We start from the raw sequence: 25,928 nt of genomic DNA, 5'->3' as shown, positions 1-25,928 counted from the left end.
CCCCTGTGCATATGGGGTCTGCACGCAGGGACTGTCTGTGAAGTAGAGAATGCCAGGAACGAGGGGCTCCTGAATTCAAATGTCATTTTGACACTAGCTGTGGGACCCTTACTCAATCATAGTCCCTCTCTGGGTCTTGGTCTCCCCCCCATCTGTAAAAGAAGGAGTTGGATTAGATGTCCAAGTTTCCCTCAATAACAAAAAGATTTTTGAAGTGTAGGGGGCAGCTAGGTGGTGCAGTGGATAAAGCACCAGCCCTGGATTCAGGAGGACCTGAGTTCAAATTCGGCCTCAGGCACTTGACACTAGCTGTGTGACCCGGGGCAAGTCACTTAACCCTCATTTGCCCCACACACACAAAAAAAAAACAAGACGATTTTTGAGGTGCTTCACATACAACAGGGCAGCTAAATGCCTCAGTGGATAGAATGCTGGGCCTGAAGGCAGGAAGACCTAAGGTCAAATCCAGCCTTAGCCACTTACTAGCTGTGTGACCCTGGGCATGTCACTTTAACCTCTGTTTGCCTTAATCTCCTGGAGAATGAAATGGCAAACGACCCCAGTATCTCTGCTCCAGTATCTAACTCACATAGAGTTGGACATGACTCAACAAACAACAGAATCATGTGTTATCTCGTTTGATCTTCACAACAACCTCAGGAAGTAGATGTTATTATTACTCCAATTTTACTGATGAGGAGACTGAGGCACAGAAATTAAGTGACTTACCCAAGTTCACTCAGCTAGTTAGTATGTGAGGCAGAATTTAAACTCGGATCTTTCCCCCTCCAGGTCCCCTAGGTACCATACCACGTAGCTGCCTCCTCACCTAAAATCATTTGAATGTAGGAATCTAAAGTCACAGAATATCAGAACTTCAGTGCTCACCCCAGACCAACCTTCTTACCTAGGGCAGTAATCTTCTTTATAAATACCACTGAGGCTGCCCAATCAAGCCATCACAGGGCAGCTGTAATCATTACAAAAGTCTTCCCCAATGGGGCGGCTAGGTGGTGCAGTGGATAAGCACCAGCCCTGGATTCAGGAGTACCTGAATTAAAATCCAGCCTCAGACACTTGACACTTACTAGCTGTGTGACCCTGGGCAAGTCACTTAACCCCCATTGCCCTGCCAAAAACCAAAAAACCAAAAAACAAAACAAAACAAAACAAAAAAAAGTCTTCCCCAAAGGACTTCCATGAACTGATGCTGAGTGAGATGAGCAGAACCAGAAAATTGTACACAGTATCAACAGCATTGTGTGTTGATCAACTGTGATAAACTTGACTCTTCTCAGTAATACAATGGTCCAAGATACTTCCAAAGGACTCATGATGGAAAATGCTCTCCAAATCCAGATGAAAAAAGAACTATGGCATCTAGATACAGATTGAACCATACTATCTCTATTTTTTTTTTGTTTTTCTTTTTTGAGGTTTTTCCTCTTTTGCTTTTATTCTTCTTTCGCAGAAATATGTTTAATGTGATTGTACATATATAACCTATATCAGATTGCTTGCTGTCTTGGGGAGGGGGGAAGGAGGGATAAAAATTTGAAACTAGAAATCTTATAAAAACAAATGTGGAAAACTATCTCTACATGTAACTAGAAAATAATAAAATACTTTTACGATTAAAAAAATTATTAAAAATGTAAAAGGAAAAAAAATAGTCTTCCCCACATCCAGTTCTCAAGATGAGCTGACTATCCCCCTCCCAGAACACAGGGCAACTCCTCAAGCCTCTTATAGGCCTAAATTTCTGACATTTCCCCCAAACCACCCCTCCCGGTCCCAACGAGCTCCTCCAATCAGTCCTACCCAGCCAGGAGAGATTTCCTCTTCCCTCCAGCTCAACTCATTCTCCCAGATGTTGGTGATCTCATCCCATTCTAAGGGCTGCAGGATCCCCTCCCCTAAGCAGGGCAGACAGGCGGCTGCTCAGTCATTTCCTCCCCCCACCCCCAGGGACTGTAGGGTTTTTTGTGTGTGTAGTTTTTTTTTTTTCCCAAAGGGGAGGGGGGCAGGGGCAGGGGCAGGGAGAATAATAGCAATCCTGTGGGATAGAAGCCAAGCTTGAACTCTAGAATAAAATCACCTTGGGACCTGGGGCTAGGGAGTTGATCATTTCTTCAAACAGTAAAGATTTCTCCAGTCCCAAGATGCAGTAGGAAGTGTTTTGGCCTGAGAATTGGGATGATTTGGTTGGAATCTGACTCTGCCCAGATGACTCATTCTGTAACCCTGAGTGAGTTCCTTCCCCTCGGTGGGCCTCAGTTTCCTCTTCTGTACAATGGGGGCATTGGAAGTGAGAACAGTCAAAACAATGTATACAATAACAACATTGTAAAGGAAAAACTCAGAAAAGATTTAGGATCTCTGATCAGCACAATGACCAACCACGACTTCAAAGGAATTATGATAAAGCATGATACCCACTTCCTGACAGATCAGTGATGGTATGTTATGAGACATACATTTTCAGACAGCAGCAATGTGAGAATTTGTACTGCTCAACTTATTTGTTACAGAGGGTTTCCCACCCCCACCCCCAATGAGGAGGTGAGAAGAAGGGGGAAGGGAGAGAAGACCCGGCAATAAAGTTGATGAAAAAAAGGAGAAAGAGAGGCCACAAGCATTTTTTTAAATGTACAGAGAAAAAAAAAGGAAGTTCAGAAGAAAACACAAACAAGGATAGCTTTGAAAGTAATATGTTTAATTGTGTACCATATACTAGAAAAGGGAAAGCAAACTGAAGGTAACAGAGGATGAGCAGCTTCATGTACAACCCTCATTTTCGGTTCTACCTTGTTTATGGAAATGACCATTTTATTTGGTGTTTGTTAAGTTCAAAATTTTTTTAATTTAAATTCAATTACACTGGACTAACTCTAAGGTCTCTTCTAGCTCTTGTTCTAACAGACTTTAACTAAGTTCCTTCCCCTTTCTAGGAATCAGTAGAGAGAGCACTGGCACTGGAGTCAAGAGGACCTGAGTTCAAATCTCACCTCAGACACCAACTAGTTGTGTGATCCTGGACAAGTCACTTAATCCCAATTGCCTTAAACATCCAGGGCTACCTTCAGCCATCCTGATATATATCTTGCCACTGGACCCAGATGGCTCTAGAGAAGAGAGTGAGGTCACTGACCCTGCACAGTCTTCCCTCACTTAACTCCATGACATCACCCTGATTTCATGGTCCTCTTCAAAAATGATGGGGGGGGGGGGCCGTGGCGCAAGTTGGCACAGTGGATAAAACACCAGCCCTCGATTCAGAAGGACCCAACTTCAAATCTGGCCTCAGATATTTGACACTTACTAGCTGTGTGACCCTGGACAAGTCACTTAACCTTCACTGCCCCACAAAAAAAAACAACAACAACAACAAAAAAACAAGAATGAAGGACAAGGGGCAGGTAGGTGGCACAGTGGATAAAGAACCAGCCCTGGATTCAGGAGGACCTGAACTCAAATCCGGCCTCAGACACTTGACACTTAGTAGCTGTGTAACCTTGGGCAAGTCACTTAGCCCTCACTGCCCCACCCCACCCCCCAAAAAGATTGAAAGACAAACAACTTCTTATCTGTAAAATGACAGGATTGGGCTGTTGTTCAGTTGTGTCTGACTCTTCCTGACCCCATGGACCATACTGACCATAGGGTTTTCTTGGTAAAGATACTGGAGTGGTTTGACATTTCCTTCTCCAGTGGATTAAGACAAACAGAGGTTAAGTGACTTGCCCAGGGTTACACAGCTAGTGAGTGTCTGAGGCCAGATTTGAACTCAGGTCTTCCTGACTCCAGTCCTAATGTTCTGTCCACTAAACCACCTACTGAATTCTATTCTATCCCTGACCTGAGTGTCCCAACAGCATCCCAAATTTAACCTGCCCCAAACAGGGCTCATTATCTTTCATCCCAAACCTATCCTGCTCCAAAATTTCCTACTTTTGTTAAAAGGAACAACATGCTTCTACTCCCCTGGCTTCACCACTTCGGAAGCATCCCTAGCTCCTCATTCTTCCCTTCTCCCTCAATATCCAGTAGTTACCAAGTTGACCACATCTCCTATCTGTCCCCTTTTTTCTACTCATTCAATCATCATCCTGGGTCTGGCCCTTATCACCCCTTGTCTGGCCATAACCAAGAGTCTTCCTAAGTGGTCTCCTGGCTTACAACTCCCCTCTCCCCTCTCTCATCTGTTCTCCTCATGGCTACTAAATTAAACACAGATTTAGCCATGTCACTCTCATTCTCCTTCTCAGTAAGTTTCTGTGGATCCCTATGGCTTCTAGGATAAAACCCAAAGTCTTGACAGTAGCATTTAGAGGTTTCCCTAACCTAGCTCCTACTTATGAACCTTCTAGACTTATTTCTTTTGACTTTCCACTGTACACTCTAGCTTAATACACCATGTCCAGCCGTGCCTTTGAACAGCAAGGTCCCAGGCCCGGAATGCCTCCCTTCTCACTTCTACTCTTACAGTCCCAATCTTCCTTCAAGGCTTTGCTCAAGTGCTCCCTCTGACCAGAAGCCTTTCCTGATGCCTCTCCTTGTCATCAAACTCTCTCTGCTCCAAGTATATTGTATTTACTTATATTGATATACATTGGTTTCATCTCAATTGAATGTAAGTTCCTTGGGGGCAGGAATTATTTTTGTCCTCATGTCACCAGCCACAGACATTGTACATAGCGAGCATTTAATAAGTATCTGCTATTGTTGAAGAAACCAAAATGGCTTTCAGCTTGGGAAATCCAGATGGACTGAGAGGGCTTCATGAAGAAGCTGGCACTGGAACTGGCCCTTGGGGGCTGAGGATGATTTCCACAGCGGGAGGGCATTCGAGGCAATGGAACCCCACGAGCAAAGAATCCAGAAGTCAGAAAAAGAATTCGGAGAAACTAATGCAGAATTTCCCAACATTACTGAGATCCTGTGCTCCTGGCACCTTAGGAACCACCTAGTCCGATCCCCCTCATTTTACAGATGAGGAAACTAAAGCAGAGAGGCCCAGGTCACACAGGTACTAAGGCAAAGCAAGCACCAAACCCCAAGCTGTCCAATTCCAAACCCTGAACTTTCTCACTATATCCCACTACTACTTACTCAGTCTGACATGGCCTCCAGCTTCTCTTCCTTAAAAGAGCCTTTGAAAATCCTACCTCCCTCCAACTAATCAACTTCCTTTTAGTCCCAACTTGACCTAAAACAGGAAATCTCCCTTCTTCCCCACTCCGGTCTCTTACGGACACCTGTCACTCTTCCCTACCTGTGGCATACCATAAAAGATTTCCCTTCCCACCCAAGGTCAAACCGCATTCATTTCTTGTCTAGGTCTCCACTGAAAATAAAGAAGGTCACCATAATTCCCTCTTCTGGATCATTTTAATGCTTTCAATGGGTTCTCCTCACCACTGCCCTAGGAGTTATGAAGTATTGGTATTATCACCCCCATTTTAGATAAGGAGCCTATGTTCACAAAATGAGTCAGGGACACAGGCCTCCAAACTCCAAGTCCAAAGCTCTTCCCTCATGTCTCCCTCTCTCAAATCTCAAATCTAGGCGGGCCAGAAGTTTCCACAGAATAATCTCTTTGTACACGTCTGTTAAATTGAACCGAATTCATATGTCCCGCTAACCACTCTGAGGAGACAGGACACAACAGTGTGCCCAGTACTTAATTTAACTGACTTCAAAGGATTGTAGATCTGCTGTTGGCATCAATTTTTTTTTAAACTTTGTGTTCCAAATTCTCTTCCTCCTCCCCTCCCCGCCCCCCACCAAGAACTCAAGCAATTCAACATAATCTATACATGAGCACTCATGCAAAACATTTCCACATTAGCCAGGTTGTGAAAGAAAACAGACAAAAACAAAACTTCAGATAAAAAACTAACAACAAAAAAAGTATGCTTCAACCTGTATTCAGACACCATCAGTTCTCTCTCTGTAGATGGACTGCATTTTTCATAGGACCTTCAGAGTTGTCTTGGATCATTGCATTGCTGAAAATAACCAAGTCATTCACAGCAGATCATCTTACAGTATTGCTGTTATTTTGTATACAGTAGATTTCATGCTGCATCAATTCATGTAGGCTAGATCTGCCATTGGAAGAGAACTCAGAGGGTATCTAATCCAACTCCCTCCTTTTAAATGTAAGGAAAGTGAGGCCCCAAAAGGTCAAGTCACCTGCCCAAGGTCACACAGATAACATCAGAGATCTGAATTCAGGTCCTCAGATGCCAAAGTCAGAACTCTTTCCATGGTAGTATCGTTCCTCCCTTCTAGAAGGGTTGTCTTCTGGTACTGAAGGAAATTGGATTTTCTGCTTGGCCCCAAGAACTAAACTAGGCACAATGGGAAGAAGTGAAAAAAGAATACATTTCTACTTGATGTAAAGTTATTAACACTTCTTGTCAAGCACAATATAGAGAGAGGATTCTCGCCCACACAGGGGTCCAAGGAAGCAGAATTCCAACTCAGATTCTGTGACAAAGACTGAGATCCCCTAACTAGCAAGCACTCTTCCTGACAGGTAAGGGAGAGAGGAGCAGGGTCTTAGAGTCAGAGCTGTCTTTATGGGTTCTTTCTACTCAACCTCAGCCTCCAGGTAGGCCCTCAGTCTATCATCATCAGAGAGAAGAAAAGTATCCCAACCTAGGGTGACCAAGAAGACTTAAGACCAAAGCAAAGGATTAAGATAAGACAGGCTAACTTATATGTAGCCCCTAAGAACCTTAAAGGCTTCCACTCCAAAGCCCTAATTTTACAGATAGGAAAACTACAATCCAGAGAACAAAAGAGAAGTGTCCAATATCATACTCAAGAGTTTGAAATAGAGTTATAATCTCCATGGATTATTTAGGTTTTTCAAGTAAGGGTCTTGGGGGCAGCTAGGTGGCGCAGTAGATAAAGCACTGGCCCTGGATTTAGGAGTACCTGAGTTCAAATCCAACCTCAGACACTTGACACTTACTAGCTGTGTGACCCTGGGCAAGTCACTTAATCCCCATTGCCCTGCCAAAAAAAAAAAACAACCCTCAAGTAAGGGTCTTAAGGATTCTAAGGCATTATCCTCTCAACAAGCCTATAAGAAAGCATTTTACCCCTACTTTACATAGCCAACTCAGGGAGTTCAAGTCCCTGGGTCACCTGGCTGGGAAATGTTGGCACTGGGATGCTAAGCCAGGACCCCTGCCTCCAAGGCATGGGCATCTTTCTTTTTTTTGTTTGTTTTTTTTTTTGGGGGGGGGGGGCCAGGGCAGTGAGGGTTAAGTGACTTGCCCAGGGTCACACAGCTAGCAAGTGTCAAGTGTCTGAGACTGGCTTTGAACTCAGTTCCTCCTGACTCCAGGGCCGGTGCTTTATCCATTGCACCACCTAGCTGCCCCCAACATGGGCATCTTTCTACTATACCACGGTATACCTCTCTGAAAACTTCAATTTAACAAGCATTTATTAAACACCTCTTGTGTGCTGGGAGCAGAGAAGATGGAAAATGAAAATATGGCTTGATCCCTTCCCTCACAGAAGTAACAATGACAGACAGGGTAGAGTCCTGGGCTTGGGGCCAGGAGATCTGGGTTCTGGTCTCAGCTCTTTCCACTTACTTGCTAAGTGACCTTGAGTAAGTTCCTTCCCCTCCATAGGGTTTGGTTTCTACCTCCACAAAATAGGAGGGTTTAGAAAAGATAGTGTCTAAGGGTCCCTCCTGCAGTTCTAACCTATGTGACACGATTCTAAGGCTCCTTCTGGTTCTCAAGGTACAGGAACCTGTTGAAGGCCTCTGTCCAGTCAATTTGTAGAAAGTGGAAAGCACCTAATGTTTTCCTTTCTGTTCCAGGAAAGCCAGAGACAGCCCTGGGAGCCAGGTGAAGTCACTGATAAAACAGCCTGGGGGCCCACAGCTTTGGAAAACCCACAGTTCTCCTGGACCCCACCCTGCTCAAAGCAAAGGGACAGGCTCCCAGAGAGGCCGGCCTAAGGAAGAAAGCAGCCAAGCCATGTGGCTCCCCCTTCACAAGCATCTCCTCTGCTCATTCTAGTCTCATGCATAAAGACAGGGCAACCCCAGGAGAAAAAAAGGGCGGGCTATGGCTCCCACACTTCGAACTCAGCATGTCCACAATAGAACTCATCCTCTTTTCCCCCAAACCCACCCCTCTTTTGAACTTCCCTGTTACTATACAGGGTATCACCATTGTTCTAGTCATTCAAGGATGGAACCCCCCCTTCTCTAGAAGGCATTTCCTCCTCTGCACTCACACAATCAGCTCCCTAGCTCAGAACTTCCTCACCACTCTCTTGGACAACTGCAAGAGCCTCCAAATAGTAATGATAACCACAACAACTAACATTTCTAGAGCATGTGAGGCACTCTGATGTTTAAAAAAGCCTTCACAATCTGGACCCTTTCTGTGCTTCCAGCTTTCTTACCCCTCACTCTCCTCCTGTGGTTTACTGCAAAGCTTCTTAGACTATGGGTAGTGTAACTGAATGTGGGGGGTCACAAAAAAAAAATCTGGCAATAGTAAAAGGTTACAGACACCTATTTTATATACCTATTTACGCAGGGTGAGGGTAAAAATTTCTCAGGCGAAAAGGGTTCTCAAGTGGAACAAGTTTAAGAAGCCTTGCTCTATTGGAGAGTCATACTGGCCCATCTGCTGTTCCTGGTAGCGCGTTGTTTGTTCACTCCCCTGCCTCCGTGCCTCTGTGTTTGCTGTAACCCACTCTTGGACTGCTCCCTCCTCACCTCTGTCTCTTAGAATTCCTACTCCCTTCAAGACTCAGCTCGGACTCGACTTGTACAGGAAGCTTGATCCCCCCAGCTGCTAACGCCTTCCCCAAGAAAGAATGACTCTGTATCCTGTATGTACCCATTTATCTATACATGTTGGCTCTCCCACTGGAATGTAAGCTCCCTGAGGGTAGGGACCGTGTGCTTTTTCTTTAAATCCCCTATTTCCTTTGTATTCTAAAGAAGTGAACAAACTTCCTGGCACACAGAAAGAGTTTAATAAATGCTTATTGCTTGATTAACTGATAGAGTGAAACAAATTGTTTTTTTTTAATTGATAACTGCTGTGTCCAAGTCCCACTGGGAGAATGACTTCATTTCTCGCTTTTCCTGGTTGACCCCCTAAAATCTTACCATAGAGGACTTTTTATTTCCACTTGCAAGTCTTTACTAAGGATCCTGCCCCCCTCATCCTCCCTCCTCTCTCTCTCTCTCTCTCTCTCTCTCTCTCTCTCTCTCTCTCTCTCTCTCTCTCTCTCTCTCTCTGTCCCACCCCACCCCACCCACACACACAGCCCTAGAATGCTCCCTCCTATCTCTCATTCCTGAAGGCCAGCTCAAGGAACATTCATTAATTACCTGCTGTGGGCACAGCCGGGCACTGAGGAAGATACAAGATAGACTACTTACTCCCACTGCCTCTTCCCCACCACCCAGCCCACAAATGCTCTTATAAGTTCCAACAGCCCTACACGCTCAACCCTATTACACCATCCTGTCTTGTGGCCAGACAGCATGGTCTAGCAGGTAGATGCGTCACTAGACTTGCATTCAAGATGCCAAGAGTAGAATCCCACCTTGGTCACTTACTAGTTATGTGACCCCAGGAAAGACTCTCAGCCTCATATTCCTCATCTATGAGATGGGGAGCATTTTTCTCTCAAGGTTGTTGTGGAATTCAAATGAGGTGATGTCTATGAGGCCTACCTGGCAAACCTTAGGCTCTGTGAACACATCAGCAACAGTTATTGGTGGTATTGTTATCATCATCCTGTCTCCCCTTCAGACCAGGCTTGGAATCCCCCTGAATGCTGCTCCCTCTACATGCCCTCCCCAAATTCTGCACAAGACCAATTAGTTTCAAGACCTAATAAAACTGTGCTCAAAAAGCTTCTCTTGGAAGCAGGGAAAAAAGACTTACATGAACTGATGCAGAGAGAATTAATCAGAGCCAAGAAAACAAGATACAAAGTAACTACAACAATGTCAACAGAAGGGACAATAGCAACAAAACAACCAAAAATGAATGTTGCAAAATTACAAAGAAGCTTGGCCTCAAAAAGCCACAGGAAGACTCTTCCTCCAACTCATCTGCAAAGAAAGGCGGGGGGAGTCCCCCTCTTATTCCTCTTTTTCTTTCTTTTAAAAGTTATCAAGGGCAGTGAGGTGGCTCAGTGTATAAAGCACCGGCCCTGGATTCAGAAGGACCTGAGTTCAAATCCGGCCTTAGCCACTTGACACTCACTAGCTATGTGACCCTGGGCAAGTCACTTGACCCTTATTGCCCCGGAAATAAATAAATGAATGAATGAATAAATAAATAAATGAAAGTTATCATAAGAGATAGCTCTCTGAGAAGGGGCAAAGGAAGGGATACGCACGTGCACACACATGCGTGCACACACACACATGCACACGCACACACACAGAGGGAAAAGAGAAATTTGGCAATGTAAAAATTTTAAATAGTAATAAATTTTTTAAAAAGACAATTAAAGGGGCAGCTAGATGGTGCAGTGGATAGAGCACTGGCCCTGGATTCAGGAGTACCTGAGTTCAAATCCGGCCTCAGACACTTAACACTCACTAGCTGTTTGACCCTAGGCAAGTCACTTAACCCCAAATGCCTCACAAAAAAAAAAAAAAAAGACAATTAAGATATCCCAAGGGGAATCAGGGAAAGAGGGTTTTCTCATCTACTATCAGTACACTGGGATTTCTATTCTCTGACCTAAAGACATCTAAGAACTCACCTAACCTCACCAGTGCTTCTGGCCCCTTCCTCAAGTACCAAGAACACCCTGCCAGGAACATAAGATCATAGATACAGAAATGGAAATATGTGCTTAAAGAAATGCCCTTAGGGATCATTCAGTTCAATTCCTTCATTTTACAGATGAAAAAAACCAAGCCCCAGGGAGATTAAAGAGTTTGCCCAAAGTCATACAGGTAAGTAAGGAGCAGAGTCAGGGTTTGAATCTTTAAATTGTTTCATCACCATGTTGACCTGAAGACCAAGCATCCCACAATGCAGAGCCCCCAGGACCCCTTGGGCTAGGAAACCCAAGTGACACTGACCTCGCTTATGCAGCCAGCCCTCCTTAACAATCGCGACTTCGTTCATGGCCGCCAGCAGGTGAGGAGAGGCTGGGTGGGTCCCAAGTGGTCACCTCAATCCTCCTGGAAGGCCTAGAGGGGCTCTGGACTCCCCAGCAGACGTACCGGTCCCAACAATTCTGGAAGAAGTCAAGAAAGAAAAAGTAAGTTGGGATGTTTCTGGACCCAGAGTCACCCCTTCCCATGTGAACATGTAGGAACAGATTCAGGGCTGGGGGCATCTAAGACTGTTAATCACACAAGGCATCACATATATCTGACCTCCAATCCAGGATCACAAGGAATATCCCCAACAAAAAATCCTTCCAGATTCCTTAGCCAAAATTTAAGTCAATGGCTTCCACAATGCATTTATTCAACATATATTTGCACAATGCTATGTGTATGGCATAGGCACAATCTAGAGGCTGCTAGAAGGTGAAATGAATAAAGCCCCAGGGCCTGGAGTCAAAAAGACTTGAGTTCTAATCTAACCTCAGACACTTATTGGTTATGTGACCCTGAGCAAGTCACTTAACCTGTTTCCCTCAGTTTCTTCATCTGAAAAAGGGGGGGAGAGGAGGGGCATAATAATAAAACCTACTTCCCAGAGTTGTTGTGAGGATCAAATGACATAATATTTGTAGCATGCTTTGCACAACCCCTGGCACATAGTAGGTACGTAATGCTTGTTTTTTCAAAAAATCCGGCCTCAACCTGGTCTGTAAACACCATAAGGACAGAGTCCTTTTCTTATCTAGATTTTGGACAGGCTCTGGCATACAGCACAGGGTTGTATACATAGTAGGCATTTTAAAAGTTTTAGTTGATGATTAATATGGAAATGTTTTCCAAGATTACACATGTATAACCTATATCAAACTGGTTACCAGGGATGGGGGAAGGGAGGAAAGGAGAGAATTTAGAATTTAAAAACGAATGTTGGGGCAGCTAGGTGGCGCAGTGGATAGAGCACCGGCCCTGGAGTCAGGAGTACCTGAGTTCAAATCCGGCCTCAGACACTTAACACTTACTAGTTGTGTGACCCTGGGCAAGTCACTTAACCCCAATTGCCTCACTAAAAAAACAAAAACAAAAACAAAAAACAAACGAATGTTAAAAATTGTTCTTATGTGTAACTGGGAAAAAATAGAATATTCATAGGAAAAATGTTTGTTAAATGTTCTCTCCCCCTCGTTATCCATACTGGGTAGACTGATCGCTTCTGCATCACATCTCTTCTTCCTTATAGCTTTCCTCAGACTCTTTGCCAGCCCAGGAAAGCCTTTCTTTCTTTCTTCCTTCCTTTCTGCTTGCAGAAATCCTAGGAGTTGGATTTATGCTAAGGAAGGGATTAAAATGTCCAGATCCTTTGACCCAGAGATCTTACTGCTAGGTGTATACTTCAAAGAGGTCAAAGGCAGCAAGGTTCTCTTTACACCAAAATATTTATAGCAGCACTTTCACAGTAGCAAAAAGCTGCAAACTAAGGAGATGCCCTTTAATTGGGGGATAGCCAAACACACTGGGGTTCATAAATACAATGAAATGGTATAGCACCAGGAGAAAGACAACAGGGCCATCACAGGAAGACTTGGATGAACCGCTGAAATGACAAGGCAGAACGAGGAAGACAATATCTACAATTACAAAAATGTAAATGAAAAGAACAAAAGAAACCCTAAATGTTTTACAAGGATAATGGCCAAGCCTGGTCCCAAAGGCTAGAAAAAATAAAAACCCTAGGTGCGAGATACTGCCTATACTATACTGTTAGATTAGATAACAGGTTAGTTTTGCTAAAAAGAAGGGGATGATGGATTTGGAAATGGAACTGATAGGAAAAGAAAAAAATAACAATTATCATTAAAAAAAAAAAAGATAAATCCTATGGCTCATTCAAGGTAGCTCAAATACAGGCCAGCTTCCAACCCAAGAAGGCAGCAAGGCACAACAGGAAGAACATTCACCCTAAGTCAGAGGACCTGGGTTCAAATCCTATTGTATTCAAACACCTCAGTGGTTCAAACATATACTACCTATTAAGTGACGTTAGGTCACTTCAACTGCCTCCAGCCAATTTCCTTATCTGTAAAATTAGGCCTCAGGGGTCATTCTAGATCTGAATTTATCTTTCCAGTAACACTTATAATCAGCATTATACAGTGTCCCAAAAGTCTTAGGGCAATTTTAAAGTGTGGCACTTGGGGGGGGGGGTGCGGGGGAGCAGGTCAATGAGGGTTAAGTGACTTGTCCAGGGTCACACAGCCACTAAGTGTCAAGTGTCTGAGGCTGGATTTGAACTCAGGTTCTCTTGAATCCAGGGCCAGTGCTTTATCCACTGCACCACCTAGCTGCCCCAAAAGTGTGGCTTTTAAAGCTGAAAACTGGGCCCCATTGTATCAGCTGGTGCTTATCCTCTGTGAGTCTTAGGTAAAAAGGGGAGGGAAGGAAAGAAGGATTTAAGTGCCTAGCCACTGTGTTAAATGAGTTACAAATATTATGCCATTTGATTCTCTGGACAGTAGATGCTATTATTATAGCTCTTTCACAAATGAGAAAACTGAGGCAAACAGAAGCTAAGCTATTTGCCCAGGGTCAGTCACTACATGTCTACAGCCAAATCTGAACTCAGGTCTTCCTGACTCCAGTTCTAGAGCTCTATCCAGAGTCACCGGATGCCTCTGTGTTCTGTATGTAACAGAGGACAAGGATGAAGTATTAATCAAGATCCCTACACTCAGAGTATTAGCTTGGCTGGGGGGAGTTAGACTGCATGCAATGTGCTACAATGGAAAGAGCACTAAGCTTTTGAATCAGAAAGCCTGAGTTTGAATCCTGGCTCTGTCTCCTGTTAGCTGAGTGACCTTGGGTAAGCCATAATTTCTCAGTCTTAATTTGATCCTCTATAAAAGGAAGGTTTTCAACTAGATATCTCTGGACCTGGAGTCAGGAAGACCTGAGTCCTAACCCAGTCTCAAAAACATTTACTAGCTAAGTGACCCTGGGCAAGTCACTTACCCTCAATTTCTCCATCAGGTAAATGGAGATAATAAGCTATTATATACCTACCTCCCAGGGTTGTGATGAGGATCAAATGGGATGGATATTTATAAAGCACTTAGCACAATACTAGGCACATTATAGGTGCTTAATAAATGTTTATTCCCTCTCAGATCAAATTGGAAAAGTTTTAAGCAAAGTCCTGGCAGAAGACTGAGCCTGCTATTCTTTACTTACTAAGTAGAGAAAGGCTCTTCTCCAACAGGCTGGCTGGTAGGTGATGGATTTTTCAACCATGGCAACCACAAAAGTCTGTTTGGGCCCCCTTCTACTTCAGGAGTAACAGTCCCAAAACAGGAGGAAAAAGGGCAAAAGGTGCTAAGAATCCAACAATTTTTAGATTGTCTCCCAATGGTAACTTAACTGTTACTACTCTAAATGTGAGATCCTATTGTCTCATGACCAACACTCTGACACACTGGTAAAGGAAGTGAATCATATCAATATTGACATTCTCACAAATGAAATGGAGACAAGAGGAAGTTTCAATTAAATGGAAGGACGGCTCATAGGTTATTATTGGGGAAGCAAGTAAAGGCGTTGGCAGGCGTTGGCTTCAATCTTTCACCCAAAAAGCAATAAGAAACATCACTTTGTGTGATGTGCCATTATCCGGCCTTGGTAAAAATAAGCAAAAAAGACCACCATGAAGAAAATAATTTCAATTCACACACCAATTTCTGTTTCAGGAGACTACAAAGAGGGAAACGCTATAGCAGGGGAAAAAACCAAAATGTTACAAGATCTTCAGAACGAAATCAACATACACATAGATGCTTGGTATCTTCAGTGTGAAGGTGGAGGGGCAGGGGTAAAATGGGAAGTGGGGGGGGGAAGACTTATTAAAAAGCCTTGCAACTGATAATTCCAAATGATGAAATTCACACAAAAAATGTTATCCACCTCTAGAGAACTGATGAACTCTGATTATAGAATGAAGCATACTTTTACTTTATTTTTCTTGTTTATATGTGTTTTCTTTTGTAACATAGCTAAAATGGAAATACGTTTTGCATGACTTCACAAGTATAATGGATACCAAACTGCCTTCTCAAGGGGTGTAAGAGGAGCAGGAGGGAAGAGAATTTGGAACTCAAAATTTTTAAAAAACAAATGTTAAAGTAGTTTACATTTATGTGGAAATATTTAGCAATATAAAAATATGTAACATAATACAATACACACACATGTGCCTTGCGACCAAGTATCCTGAACACTCTCTTTAAGGCAGAGTTGGAATGTAGTGGCCACTGTGGGCAACAATCATCTTACACACACACACACACACACACACACACACACACACACACTCTGAAATTGAGCTAAAAAGCAGGACATAAATGGGTACCAAAGTAGGAGTTCTTTCTGAATCATCAAGGACAATCTGACTAGTGACTAGCTACAAGAAAAGGTCAAAGATTGAGACTAAGTTGAAAGAAAGGCTCTAGATATGAAGATGAAACAGAGTGAAGTTACAATAGCCTCAACCTGACCTATTCAAAAAAGCTACTTACACAGAAAAATAGGAAATGGGTTAAGGAAAAGCAGTAGAGTAGTTATCACAACTTTCTAAGAGTTTCATCAATGTAAGCAATCACCCAGATAAGAAGGCGAAAAGACTTGCAAAACTGCCTCAGCAGACAAACACTAGATCTTAAGCAGAGAAACACTGAGGCAATTAAAGGCCATACATATTAACAATAGAAATTTATTTTTAAAATGTCACAAGGCAGGATGGTGGGATAATATAAGAACTATGGGCCTCAAACAGCAAAGGGAAATACGTCAAAAGATTGGCAGAGGGGGCAGCTAGGTGGGGCAGCGGATAAAGCACCAGCCCTGGATTCAGGAGGACCTGAGTTCAAATCTAATCTCAGACACTTAACACTTACTAACTGTGTGACCCTGGGCAAGTCACTTAACCCTCATTGCCCCGCCCAAAAAAAAAAAAAAAGATTGGCAGAAGATCCAACTGTGTCAGAAACTTGAAAGAGGACAACAAATGGATGAAAAATGGAACAGATTCACCACAGTCTCTATAGCAATCTATTTTCGTTATCTTTGGCAACACAATCACCAGAGTTGGTGTCTCCAGTGAGGTTGGACCAGAAGAAACATATGCTTATAAGCAATACTGAAGAATGTATTTTCAAGAAATCTAAAAGTAAGAAAAAAAAACTGAGAAAAAAAATAATCACAAGACTTTCTTAGATCTAGATCTGTGATTTCAAGATTCAAGGGGACCTCCAGAAGAGGAAACTTCCTTTATTCCTTTATCAATGCAAATCTACAGATGTTCAACAAGCAATGGAGGGATCACAGTAGTCAGGGGGGCACTCAGAGGTTAAATGACTTGCCCTGGGTCAGTCAGTAGACCACTTCTGTGACCCCAGGCAAGTCATTTAAATTCACATTGCTTGGCCCTTGGCAACTCTCTCCTACCATAAACACTATGGTATTAGGTCATCCTGACCCAGTTCTCTATCCATTTACAACGTGCTGCTTTGCATTTTTATTACTACTTTAAAAAAAAAAAAACAATCAAGAAAACCCATTGACTAGCAATCCATATGAAGACCCTCATCTCAACAAAATCTTTAAAAGAATGAGCATATATACATATATAGTCATAGTGAAAATACAATCGAACTGACTTGCTTTTGCAAGTTTTTCATAGCATAATAACTATAGAAATGTTCACTCACACAACCAGTTTGGAGGTATTGGATCCCAATGTTTTTGATTATTTCTTCTAAAAAAAAAAAAAGGTATTTGACTCAGTAGAGCAAAACTCAGTTATTTCCCAGGTATATTAATATGTGTGTACGAATGCCTGCATCCATACACATGTATGTGTATTTAATATGTAATTAATATATATACATGATACAAAGTTCCATATTAGGGGGTACCCAATGAGAGGGCTCAGAGGTCCTCTGACTGAAAATAGCAAGCTCAACATCAAAAGGGTTCGCTAGGGTCACAGGAGATGCCTTATAAAAAGTCCAAAGGAAAGAAAGAGGTGATGTTCTCCAGAAAAAAACAGATAGATACCTTAGGGAATGGAGGCAGGTGCCCAGAGGACCTGAATTCAAATTCTGCCTTCCCCAATTTACTACCTTCGTGACCTACGGCAAGTCACTTTTATCTCTGGGGGGTGGGGGTGGGGGGTCTCAGTTTCTTCATCTGTTAAAAAAAAATTCAAGAGTTAGATTTATAGAAAGCATTCTGGGGGGAGGGTGGGGAAATTAGGGTTAAGTGACTTGCCCAGGGTCACACAGCTAGTAAGTGTCAAGTGTTTGAGGCTGGATTTGAACTCAGGTCCTCCTGAATCCAGGGCCGGTGCTTTATCCACTGCACTACCTAGCTGCCCCCTATAGAAAACATTCGCGCAGATTGCAGGAAAACCGTGGCTGCCAACTGGGTCTCCTCAACAAGATTAGAGGGGGAAAGAATGCCTATTGTTGCAACCTGATGAGCAGCCCACTCAGTCCAACAGAACACAAACCTTTGAGATCCTGAAAGTGGAGAGACCATAAATTGGGCCCAAATGTGACAGAAGGCTGGACTGCATTTGGGAAATAAATCATTCCAAGAGGCTCCTTGTCCAAAAAGCCCATCTTTTCTTTAACACTAGTATTCTTGGGCAGCTAGGTGGTGCAGTGGATAAAGCACCAGCCCTGGATTCAGGAGGACCTGAGTTCAAATCTGAGCTCAGACACTTAACACTTACTAGCTGTGTGACCCTGGGCAAGTCACTTAACCCCCACTGCCCTGCCAAAAAAAAAGATTTGGATACTAACACTAGTATTCTCTTGCTGATACTATGTGGTGGTGACTCATGGAACACCGTCATTTCAAAGACTCAAAATTACTGATGACCCTAAGGAAAGGCCATGGAAGAGATACACACAAAGGGCATGAGTGGGTTGCCACATATTACCAATGAAACCAGTAATACAAAATCCCATCATCCAGGAAATGTTCAGTCCAAAAAGGACTGCTCAGGGGCAGCTAGATGGCGCAGTGGATAGAGTACCGGCCCTGGAGTCAGGAGTACCTGAGTTCAAATCCGGCCTCAGACACTTAAACACTTACTAGCTGTGTACCCTGGGCAAGTCACTTAACCCCAATTGCCTCACTTAAAAAAAAAAAAAAAAAGGACTGCTCAACTGTTGAGCAGCAAGAGCTATAATAGGACCACCTAAAGACTGCACTAATACTTACCAAAAGTAAAAATACCTAAATTAGGAAGTCCATGAACTTGGGGGGGGGGGCGGGGTGTGAATATTTTGATAGCTATATTTCACTATAATTGGTTTCTTTTACAATCCTATATATTTTGTCTCATGCATTTAAAAACATTGTTCTGGGGAGTCCATAAGTAGGCTCCCTCAGCCTGCCAAAAGGGTCCATGACATAAAATTGACTAAGGAATGTTGACTCATAGGGAGGTCTTCAGCACATTGGATAGATAGATGGAGGGCATAGACAAGAATCACATGGGACAAGAAGATACATCATATATGTTATCTGCAACATGGAGGGATACCACACCAACAAGAACATGGGGGGCAGCTAGGTGGCACAGTGGATAAAGCACTGGCCTCGGATTCAGGAGAACCTGAGTTCAAATCCAGTCTCGGACACTTGACACTAGCTGTGTGACCCTGGGCAAGTCACTCAACCCTCATTGCCCCACAAAAAACAAACAAGAACATGAATCACTGAAGCCTTTATAGTTATATGTTGAAAAGCAGCAAAGGCCCCCAGAGTCACTAAACTGTCTAGACCTCGTAACCCAGAGATACTAGTACAAGGCCTATAACCATTGGAGATCAAAGAAATGAGGAAGAGAGCATACGTGCAGAAATATTTACAGCAGCTCTTTTCAGAGAAGCCAAAATCTGGAAACTAAGGGGAAGCCACCTACTTGGGGAATAGCTAAATAAATTATGGTACATGAATGTAATGGAACATTTTTTCACCATTAAAAATGACAAAGTGGACAATGATACAATAACAACAGCATAAAGGAAAACAACTTGGAAAGACTTTAGACCTCTGATCAATATGTACTGACAAATCACAATTCCAGAGGCCCCATGTTGAAACGTGCTACCCACCTCCTAAAACAGAGGTGATGGACTCAATATGAAGAATCAAACATTATTTTTTGGACATGACCAATTCGGGAAGCTGTTTTGTTTGACTCTACATGTTTATAACAGGGATTCTGTTTTTCTTGCTTTCTCACAACTGGGGCCTACAAGGAAGGGGAGGTAGCAGAGAGAGAAAGCAGATCTTCATCTAGATTTTTTGACACGGTCAATGAGGGGAATTTGCTTTGTTTGACCACGCATATTTTATTTTGGTTCAATGGGGGGGGGATGGGAGAAGTGGGACAGAGAAAAAAAAATCTGTCAATTTCAATATTATTAATATTAATGATGATAACGATAATGATAAATAATGGCATAGGCCAAAGAAGGCCTGCACCAGGAAACTTGATTTCAATTTCTGACTTGCTCTGTGACTTTGGTCAAGTCCATTACCTTCCCTGGGCATTCTCTTCCCTCTAAAATGTGGGTTTTGAAATAGATGGTCCTTTCAAACTTTATGGTTTTGAAATCATATTACAAAGATAACAATAAGGGGCAGCTAGGTGGCATAGTGGATAAAGCACTGGCCCTAGATTCAGGAGGACCTGAGTTCAAATCTGGCCTCAGACACTTGGCTCTTGCTAGCTGTGTGACCCTAGGCAAGTCACTTAACCCTCATTGCCCCACAAAACAAACCAAAAAAAAAAAATGAAGATAACAATATAGAATACTCTATGCTCGCTTTTACGGAGTGGTACAGACCATAAGTTCTTGAAAAATAGAAAAATCCCTCTAGACTAGAAAGAGAGAAATCAAAGAAGATTAAAAGAAATAGCACCTGAGTCAGATTCTGAAAGACAGTTGGGGGGGGGGGGGGTAGGCAAAGGTTTGTAGTAAGATATTCTATTTAATGCATAAAGCCAAGTCACAGACGCTAGAGTCATATATGAAATACTAAGGGAGACCAGCTCAAGAGTTGAAGGCTCAAAAAAAACCCCTAAAAACAAAACAAAACAAAACAAAAAAAAGAGTTGAGGGCTCCAACTGTCAAAGGGAGGAGGACATGGGAAGTAACTGAGTGACTGATCAGTTATACTTGAGGAAGATGTCTTGTGCAAGATGGACTGGAAAAGGGATAGACAAGACATGGGAAGTAACCGAGTGACTGATCAGTTATACTTGAGGAAGATGTCTTGTGCAAGATGGACTGGAAAAGGGATAGACAAGGTAAGGGAAACCAGGGAGGAGGCTACTACAATAAGTCCAGGTGAGAGGTGATGAGAGACTGAACTTGGGGCATTTGGAGTGGAGAGGAGGGGATGAATAAGAGACTGCAGAGGGAGACAGATATAGGATTTGATGAGTAACTGGAAGTGGAGGTGATGTAGAGGAAAGAATCAAAGGATGACTGAGGTTTTAAGTCTGGATGATTGGGAGGATGGTAGTGTCACCCAAGAATAAGGAAGCTGGGAGGAGGGACAGGTATGGGAGGGAAGATGAGGACATTTGGGGACCTGCTGAGTGAAGTGCCGGGGGGGGGGGGGGTCCAAGGTGAAGATGCCCTTTAGGAGATGTGGCATACAGGGTGGTAGAAGGTGATTTTGTCTACCTTGAACTTCAAATGCCAGGACACTTCCTTTGTCTTTCATCTCTCTTACATATTACCATCTATATAATTACCTCTACTTGTGTCTTATCACACTCAGATTTTTAGCTCCATGAGAATAAAGAATGTCTTTTCCAAATTTTGTATCCCTCCCCACCCCCCTCCACCCCCTTCCACTACTCCCTCCACCCTGCACAAGTCTCTGCACAGAGAGGGCACGGAAGAAGTATTTATTGATACAACTGTCGACTCAGTTGATAAGTAGGTTAGTATTGTTACAAGGGCTGGCTCCCTGGGTATAAGAGAGAGGGGTATATTTGGAAATGAAGGTGATGAAAAACAAAAGATATAAAATAGAAATTCTGAACATTTAAAAAAAATCAGTCATTCAACAGGCCATTATTGAGCCCTCACTGATACAAAGAGGTAAAAATAGTCCCTGCCCCCAAAGGAGCTCATATTCTAATAAAGAGGCAACCTGTAAATAAATTGGTACCAACAAGATGCCTGATTTTAGTGGGAAGTGTCTAGCAGCTGGGGGGACTGAAAAAGGCCCCCTGTAGGTAGTGTTTGAGCTGAGTCTTGAAAGAAGCCAGGGGGAAGTCTATGTGGCAGAAATGAGAGAGAGCATTCCAGGCATGGGGGGGGGGGAGGGGGAAGAGCCAGTGACAAGACATAAAGAGATGGGAGTATTGGACTTGAGGAACAGTGGGTTGTTTATTGAGTCAAATTAGAGGAGCCTGCCAAAGAAGACTACGGAGAGGAAAAAGGGTTTATGGACAGCACCTTAGAGGATACCTTCATTAAGGGGGTGGAAAGAAGATGGAGGAGCAAACTAGGACTGAATCCTGAAAGAGAGGGTGATGAGCGTTCAAAAGCTGCAGGGACGGTGAGTGCAAAGAGGACTAAGAAAAAACTACAAAAAGCCTGTCATTTGCCTCTATCATTGGTCCCCTGGAGGGAGGGGAGAGAAGAAGAGAAAAAAGAGCCCCCTCTCCCCCGCCCCTCCCCATGCCCCTGACGGTAGAGTCCCAACCAATGCTGATTTTTCCACAGGTGTAAGAGGTGAAGAGTGAGGCACAAAAGCCAAACGCCCCAAGATGTTATTCACTTAAAATCAGTCCACACCATGGGCCACCCTAGAATCAAGGGGCATTCTCTCCAAACAGCTGAAGAACTCCTCCTGGTATAATCTATCTTACAGTGCGACCTTGGGCAAGTCATAAGCTCTCTGAACTCGCTTCCTCAGCTGTAAAAAAAGAGGTGCTAATAAACCCTGCCCCAAGCTCCTCCTATAGAGAGAGGGTAAAGATCAAATGAAATCATGGGTAGGAAAGCATTTTGGAAAGCCTAAGGAACTAGAAACAAACAATGCCTCACTCATCCTGCCCAACTCTCAAGGCCCAACACCTACCTACCTCCCAGGATTATTGTGAAGACAATATGATATAATATATTTATAAGGCACCTTGCAAACTTTAAAGCCATATATGCAAATGCCAGCCATTATTGTTATTAAGTCTTACCTTCTCCAGGAAGCCCTTCTAGACTCCCACAACTCCCACTGACCTCTCCCTTCCTGACCAAGAGCACTTACTGTTCTGAAGCCCCATTTTACATATGATCTTGCATCATATATTGTTTACAATGGCAGTCTCCAGACAGAATGCCCAGAGGCACAGCTCATGTCTCTTCCTCTGATCTCTCCCCTGGTCAGAGCTGAGCATAGGACCAGACACAGACTCAATGTATGGTGAGGCAGCACAGTAGGGAAACCTGCACAGTTACTAGCTGTATGGTCACAAGCTATTTCCCCTCTCCAAGCCTCGGTTTTCTTATCTGTAAAATCCAGCTGATATTTGCTTACAGCACGGTTGGGAAGAAAGTGCTTTGAGATCCTTAACATACTAAAGACCACCCAACAGGTGGGGGTGAGGGAGTGAAATTTCCCAGGTCTCTAGGACCTAGAGACCAGCAGAACCTGGCAATCCCCAAACTCTTCCCTGGGGCTGTGCAGACCCCGAAGTTCCCCTCAAAAGACTAGTGGCTTTATAAATTCAAAATAAACCAACAAGTATTAAAAGTCTGCTATGTGTAAAGAACCCTGCGGCCTGTGCTAAGACATGAGCTTAAATAGAGTCCCTCATGGAATTTACAGTCTGAGAACAGCCTGCCTGGCAAAAGAAAGAGTTCAGAAAGGATGGATGCCTTAAGAACCACCAAGTTATTCATGTCTTTCCCAAATACACACACCCACACACAACCAACCCTCTCATCAGTGTACAACCTGGCAACTCCTCGATAACTTATAGTTTAAGAGAGTTGCCTGAGGCAGTGAGAAGTTAAGCTTTGTGATCACACAATGAGCATGTGTCAAGAAGCAGGATGTGAACCCAGGTCTTGCCTGTCCTTCATCCAAAACACTTCAACCAATGGCTCTCACAACCTAAACGATCCTCCTTCTTTTAGAGCTAGTGAAACTGGCAGAGAGATGTGATTTGCACAAGGTGACTGCTGGGATGAAAATCAAAGTTTCTTAATTCCTTGACAAGGACTCTACACAGGCACGCACGCACGCACACACACATGCACACACAGAGAAAATAGTAATAATGCATACCGTTTACTCCCAGCTGATAGATGAGGAAACTGAGGTGGAGAAAGGTAGTTACTCATCCAAGGTCATATTGCCAGTAAATACATTAACAACAAAAATAATCATCCCTCACAGGTATAAGATGCTTTACAGCGTCCAAAGCACTTTCCCTTCCATTCTCTCATTAAATCTTCACAATAGAAGGCAATGGGGTGAATCCTCAGCATCTCTCCACTGCCTAGTAAAGATCCCACCAGTCAAGGATCTCCACAGTCCAGCCCCAGAGTACCCTCACCTCTGCAGTTAACATTCCAGCTACTTATTGGCCCTTCCATGAAGTTGTTCTCCACCCCCAGTTAAAAATCATCTCTCCGTCTTCCTATTTCAGCCTATTAGACTGAAAAGCCCTGCCAAATTCTCTGTCCATTTTTTGTAGACATGCCTTTCCCTCTGTTAGACTGCAAGCTTCCTGAGAGTAGGGCGTGCCAGGCTTCTATCTCTGAATTCAGAGTGCTAACCTAAGGGTCCTGCGCACAAGCACTTAACATTTGCTGAAGTGAATTTTACAGACTTAGACAAGTGAGTGAATCGATTTGCCCAAGGTCACACAGAAGAGAGACCAGAGATGGGACCAGCACCCAGGGCTGTCCAGCAAAATCTGATGCCTGGAATCATTCGGTACAGAAATAAACCACTGACGGGCCAGGCCTGGGGATGTAGTGGAGCCAATCTCCCCAAAGTCCTGGCAGTGGCTACCCTGGGGTCCTTCCTAATCCTGCCTGGCCCAGCTCCCCGAGAGCCCAAAGCCTCTCCTGGTGGGCTCCCCAATGTGTGTACACCCGGGTCCCTTCCTCCTGTGGGTGGCACGCCGGCCGGCCCCGGCTAGCTCCTGTACCCCAAGCCCCGGCGCGCCCCGCCACGCCCCCCGCCAGCCGGGCCGAGAGCAGCAGGCGCCCAGCTCTCGCAGGTCTGGGCTCCGGGGCCCGGCTGGCTTGGGGCGGCCAACAGCTTCCTGTTCGCTAATCGCAGGATACGGCGGCGGCGGGGAGAGGAGAGAAGGTCGGGGAGGAGAGGCGGGCAGAGGCGGGAGGGCGGCCAGCCCGGCCCCGCTTCCTTTTTTTTTTTTTTGCACAAAAGGAAACACAAAAAGCCACGTCCCGGGGCGCAACCCCGTGGAACAAAGCGCCCGCGCCCTCGCAGCGCAGTGCCGCAGGTCCTGCGCCCGGGCGCACCAGGCCGGACCCCCGCCCCCGCGCCCTGCGCCCCCCCCTCCCCCGGCCCTGGGGCGCAGGAGGAAAGGCTTCCCGACCCCGGGGGCAGCCGGCCTGGCCGGGATGCGGGCTTACCTGAGGAGAGCCGGGCCTGGCCAGGCCCCGGCTGGAGAGGGGGGGGGGGGGTCTCTGCCGCTGGCGGGGCGCGGGCCTAGCCGGGCCGGGGCCGCCTCCCGCTCTGCATGCCAGTCCGCTCCGGGGCGGGGGGTTGGGGGCGGGGGGCGCGGCGCCTCCCCTCCCTCCTCCCTCCTTCCCAGGCCCCGGACGCTGCTGCTGCTGCCGCCGCCGCCGCCGCAGCCGGGATTGGCCGGGCCGGGAATCCAGCTGTGGCAGCCGCTGTTACAGCTGCGGAGTCCGGCTAGCCTGCCCGCCTCCCTCCTCCTCCTCCTCCACCTCCTCCTCCTCCTCCTCCTCCTCCCGCCGGATCTGGGGCCGGGCGGGGGCTGGGCCGCGCTGGGGGCGCAGGGTCCGGCCGGGGAGGGCAGGAGGGAGGGGCGGCCCGCAGAGCCACCCCCCGGCCGCCTGCAGCGTTCTGGGCTGGGGCTACCGCGGCCCGGGCGGGCGAGGTGGGGGCGCAGCTCCGGGCGCGGGGCCTCCGGATCCCTCCAGCGCGTCCGGCTCCGCCTCCTTCCAGGCGACCCGGACTCACACTGCCCTACACACACACATACATACACACACACGCACACACACACACACGCACACAAACACTCACACACACACAGACACTCACAAACACACAGACACACACCACCCCGGCTACTTCGCCCGCCCTCCCATTTCCCCGCCCTCCCTCAACTATGCAGCCAACATCCGCCCGGCTCCTCCCCGCCTCCTTCTTCCTCTTTTCCCTCCTCCCCCTTCCCTTTCTCCTCCTCCTTCTTGTCTCCCTTCTCTTTTTCATCCTCTTCTTCCTTCCTCTCCCCTCTCTTCTCCATTCCTCTTCCTTCTCCTCTTCTTACTCTTCCTTCCTCCTCCTCCTCCTCCTCTCATGGTATCTTAGGAACATAGACTGACATTAGCCATCATCCAGCCCAGTCGCCTCAGTTTACAAATGAGGAAACTGAGTCAGAAAGATTACACAGGGAGTAAAGCCCACTCCTTCCTTACTATGTGCTAGGCACTAGCTAAACACTTTATAATGATCTCATTTGATCCTCACAAC

At 45.1% G+C, this 25,928-nt stretch overlaps 1 protein-coding gene across 2 annotated transcripts in view; it reads right to left on the bottom strand.

Moving 5' to 3' along the window:
- AKT1 (AKT serine/threonine kinase 1) overlaps positions 1-25,118 on the bottom strand; it is a 142,478-nt gene extending 117,360 nt beyond the window's left edge. Inside the window, exons 1-2 of one of the 2 annotated variants that reach the window (XM_043984680.1) lie at positions 24,839-25,118; positions 11,108-11,265 (exon numbers count right to left, since the gene is read on the bottom strand). In XM_043984680.1, the coding sequence (XP_043840615.1) occupies positions 11,108-11,153 (46 nt within the window). In that variant the 5' untranslated portion in view covers positions 11,154-11,265; positions 24,839-25,118. Of the gene's footprint in view, positions 1-11,107; positions 11,266-17,242; positions 17,315-24,838 lie in introns of those variants that run through there. The other variant, XM_043984681.1, reaches the window with a different exon arrangement.
- Positions 25,119-25,928: the final 810 nt, after the last annotated feature.

Source organism: Dromiciops gliroides, chromosome 2 (genome assembly GCF_019393635.1).
Source record: "Dromiciops gliroides isolate mDroGli1 chromosome 2, mDroGli1.pri, whole genome shotgun sequence".
NCBI classification, from domain to species: Eukaryota; Metazoa; Chordata; class Mammalia; order Microbiotheria; family Microbiotheriidae; genus Dromiciops; species Dromiciops gliroides.
The sequence above is the reverse complement of the archived record's forward strand: the minus strand, read 5'-3'. Positions and strand labels throughout refer to the sequence as shown.